Genomic DNA, 4,160 nt, shown 5'->3' with positions numbered 1-4,160 from the left:
AGGCTCCTCCCGTCCTCCTTATTATTCACGCAATTATCTTTTTCCTTTAACAATTCAGACAGAAGGATATTTTGTAAGGAATGCATCCCACATTTGTTTTCTTTGATATCCGCAAGGAAACAAACAGCTTCAAATTGATACGAGAGTCTATCAAAAATGGCTCTTGCTATTGTCGTTTTGCCTACTCCCGGCATGCCCCAGATTCCCACAATCAGAACGCCACTCATTTGTAACTCTGCTAGTAGGGATCATATATTCTTTAAATGAGTATTTATTCCTACAAGACTTGTCATAGAAGATAAAGAACCCTTGCATAATACGGAAATTTGGTCAACAATATGCTGAATATGGTCCGATTCAATCCTACAAAAATTAAGAATATTGATAAATACAGGTTAAAAAAAAGTCAAGAATAAGAAGTATATTACACAGTAAAGTCCATAATTATGATAAAAAGGACTATGCATGTAAATCAAACTCCAAAAGAATCAATCAAAATATTATCTTCCTAACAATGTCATCGAGTAATAAAATTGATAGGAACTATCCCTTCTAAACTTATAGAAATACTAGTCTCTGGGCACGTGCGCTGCACGTGAATCCCATGCTAATTAGTCCAATTTCTTAAAATAATATAACTAATGTGGTAATGTGTTTGTGATGAGCAGAACTAACATTGAAATAGGGCTGTTCAAAATCGAACCGGAACCAATAATCTGAACCAAAAAAAAAGTTATTGGTTCATCGGTAATGGATTATTGGTTTAACGATTTTGATTTTTTTTATTATCAGGTTATCGGTTCTTAACAGTTTGAGATTTTTTCTTAGCGGGTTAACCGATAGCCCGATAGTAAATTAATAAATTATATTTATACCATTTTGATATATAAAATCCTTGACTTAGGATTTAGTTTCATATTTTTAGTTCTGACAGTCTCAAACTTTCGGTTATTCTACAATGTGTTAGTGTTGTATTTTAGCAAGATACAATTTATCAACTCATGTGCATGACTTTTTGGTTTGTCACCATGTTTCTAAGTGATTTTCAATTATTTATTTTTTGTGTCAAATCTTAACGGTTAAACCGATAACCGAATCGATAACGATCAATAACCAATAAACCAATAACCGATTGATTGAACCGATAAACTTCAAAACCAAACCGAATCGACCGATACACAACCCTGCAATATACAAAACACAATGGATTGTTTGAACATCTAAATTTAGTTATGTAAATCAATTAGCATGCCAAACATATATTCAACTTCATTTTCTTGTTTCTTTTACATTTTAAAAACATTGTCTACATGTGAATATGAGCAATGACGGATCAAAGTGCAAATAATTCATGTGTAGAAAATCTTGCATTGCAATTTGATTCCTCCTATAGCCGCATAGATACTAAGAAGATTTATCAAATGAAAGTAATATTATCGAACTAATAAAGATATTTGATCAATATATAGTTTTCTTTGAATGATTCGTATATCATTATCAATTTCATTATGTAACTCTACAAAAAAAAGAGTTATTTGTAATAGAGATGTTTAAAATATATAGGCACATCAAAAAGTTGCAGTGATATCATTGTTGCACATACATGCACCCTTTGCCTGATTCAAAGCTACAACCTCTTTCATTTGTAAATGTAAAAAAAATATTGGCATTGTTCAAAATTTAATTATATATCAACGAAAAATAACACTATAATCATATCTCAATAGATATAATATTAGGCACTCAAACAATCTTTATAAATAGGAATGACCAAAGTAAAGTATTCAAGCAATTTCTATGATTATATGATATATCATCAGAATTTTGTTTTTCATCTACCTGACTAATTTAAAGCATGTCATAAATATTTTCTTATGGATAGTTTAATATAGGTTATAGACTACTGTCTGTGAATGAAATCGAAGACATCTATAAAGGTATTCTAAAAATTGAAATGCTCTTGTACTTGTAATATGTGGATTAAAAAAAAAAAGAATAAATTACGAATAAACCTTAAATGAAAGTGTAAATAAACAAACAATTTATCTACGTCAAATTAGTGCCAATTTATACTCTTTCGGAAGTTATTTCTCCAAACTCAAAAGAGAATTTAAGAAAATTATAAAGTATTGAACCAAACGAAATAAGTATTAAGAGAATGATTTGTATAATCTGATCACGTACAAAATTACACTTATAACTTATCTCTTAAGTTTAATTAGCAGGACGTTCTTTTAATCGAAGGTTCCGATGCCATCATCCCTCTACTGAAAAGAAAAGCATATCAAAGAAATTATAAGAGTTTTCAAAATGTTCATCTATGTAAATACATTTGATAAGATATGACATATAATATGATTAACCATTGTGCGTACCGAACTAAATAGAGTTTGATAATGTTATTTTTCTTTGTACCTACAAAATTATAATATTGAAAAGATGAAACAAAAAGACAAGAAGGAATACAAACTTACTTGAGTATCTCCAACGAACACGTGAAATCAGAAAGATGGTAGGCTAGATTCTTGAATGATTAACATCCGACATCATATATTAAAGTAAATGAGACTCTTTGTTTCCCTCGTCTGTTATTATGCCCCTTCATTTCCATCATTGAAATAAGTATTCACTATTGTATGATAGGACTAAGTGAAGGATGAAAACTAAATAATTGTACATTGTAATTAAGATACTATCCATATAATTAAAGGATATACTATAAATTAAAAGATTTATATATAATATTAAAAATAACTCCAATAAATTGAATAGATTACAATAAATCCAATTTCTCATTAAAATTATTTTCTCACCTATTAGAGCATTAAAATAAGAATTAAGGTGACACTAATCAATACAGGTAAACAATTAATTAATTAATTTATAAATAGGGCTAGGAGATGAACTTCAAAATTTCTAAACTAATTTTTTGTTTTTTTAAAAAAAGGAGAATGTGCCTTATGATAATTAAACTTTATTACATACTAATATTTTACTAATAGCCAATTAGATGATTTTTACAATTTAAATTTAGGATAGAGGTAAAATAGTAATCCAACTTTTCCCTTTTAACTTTAGACTATGTTGTTAAATTATTAAATGTAATTAACTTTTAAAAAATTTCAACTTTTAAATTAAGAGTAATATAAAACTATAAAATAATTAGCAATTTATTTACTTTGATTATGATTTAGTATAGGGATAAAATGGTAATCTAACTTTTGCCTAACACTCTTCCCACTTTTAGTATAATATGATGATATATGATATGATGATATGATATATAATCAACCATCATTCTTTTTTAGAAAATAGGAAAAATTTATTTAAGATTCTCTTTGACTAATTTTTTATGTACAGAATATATGTGTATGTAGTCTTCATAAATTATTCCTTCAATTTCAATTCTTGTGTTTTTAACTCACCGGTTGTGGATATCATATACTAGATTTGCAGCAGCAGTTAGGGCATCCTTCCATCCTTGCACCTTATGCATCCCCTCAACATCATCCTTATACCTCCATTCGTGTTCGGCAAATGCTTTTGCAAAGCTCTCACTTTGATTTCGAACATTGATGGATCCACATCATAAAAGATCGGTATTACTATTTTTCCTTTTACTTCCTTGCATTCCATGATCTTCACTAATTCATTCAAGCACCACCTCGATGTAGCATAATTCTTTGAGAAAATGATGAGTGCAACTTGAGACGATTCTTCAATAGCTTTCAAGAGATCTTCTGAGATGGAATCGCCATTCACTAGCCTTTTATCATCTCGAAATGAGAATGTGCCCCTGATTTTCAAACCTTCATACAAGTGACTCGTAAATGTTCTCCGGGTGTCAGCACCTCTAAAACTTAGAAAGACATCGTACTTCCATCGAGGACAGTATTGTGAATTACTCGCAGAAGAAGAAGATGATGCCATAGATTCAATTAATTGTCTGAAAAGAAAAACTAAAGTGTATGGATCGGATGAGATCAATTGATGAACAAATTAGTTATATAGAGGAAAGAAGAAATAAACATTAATTCCAGTCAACTAATAATATTAATAGGAAATTTCTTTATGTCTCGCATTAATTATTCTGACAAGTTTTAGCCATACATATTATTTTTCTACTAATTTGAATTTCTATTGCTTCTCGATAGATCATT

The 4,160-nt window shown here is 29.2% G+C and overlaps 1 protein-coding gene across 1 annotated transcript in view; it reads right to left on the bottom strand.

The window, feature by feature from the left end:
- Positions 1–3,930, bottom strand: part of LOC125846091 (disease resistance protein RPV1-like) — a 7,822-nt gene extending 3,892 nt beyond the window's left edge. Inside the window, exon 1 of the mRNA XM_049525542.1 lies at positions 3,519–3,930. Within this exon, the coding sequence (XP_049381499.1) occupies positions 3,519–3,930 (412 nt within the window). The remainder of the gene's footprint in view (positions 1–3,518) is intronic.
- Positions 3,931–4,160: the final 230 nt, after the last annotated feature.

Source organism: Solanum stenotomum, chromosome 11, assembly GCF_019186545.1.
Source record: "Solanum stenotomum isolate F172 chromosome 11, ASM1918654v1, whole genome shotgun sequence".
Taxonomy (NCBI): Eukaryota; Viridiplantae; Streptophyta; class Magnoliopsida; order Solanales; family Solanaceae; genus Solanum; species Solanum stenotomum.
Note: the sequence above shows the minus strand (reverse complement) of the source record. Positions and strands in the feature narration are given on the sequence as shown.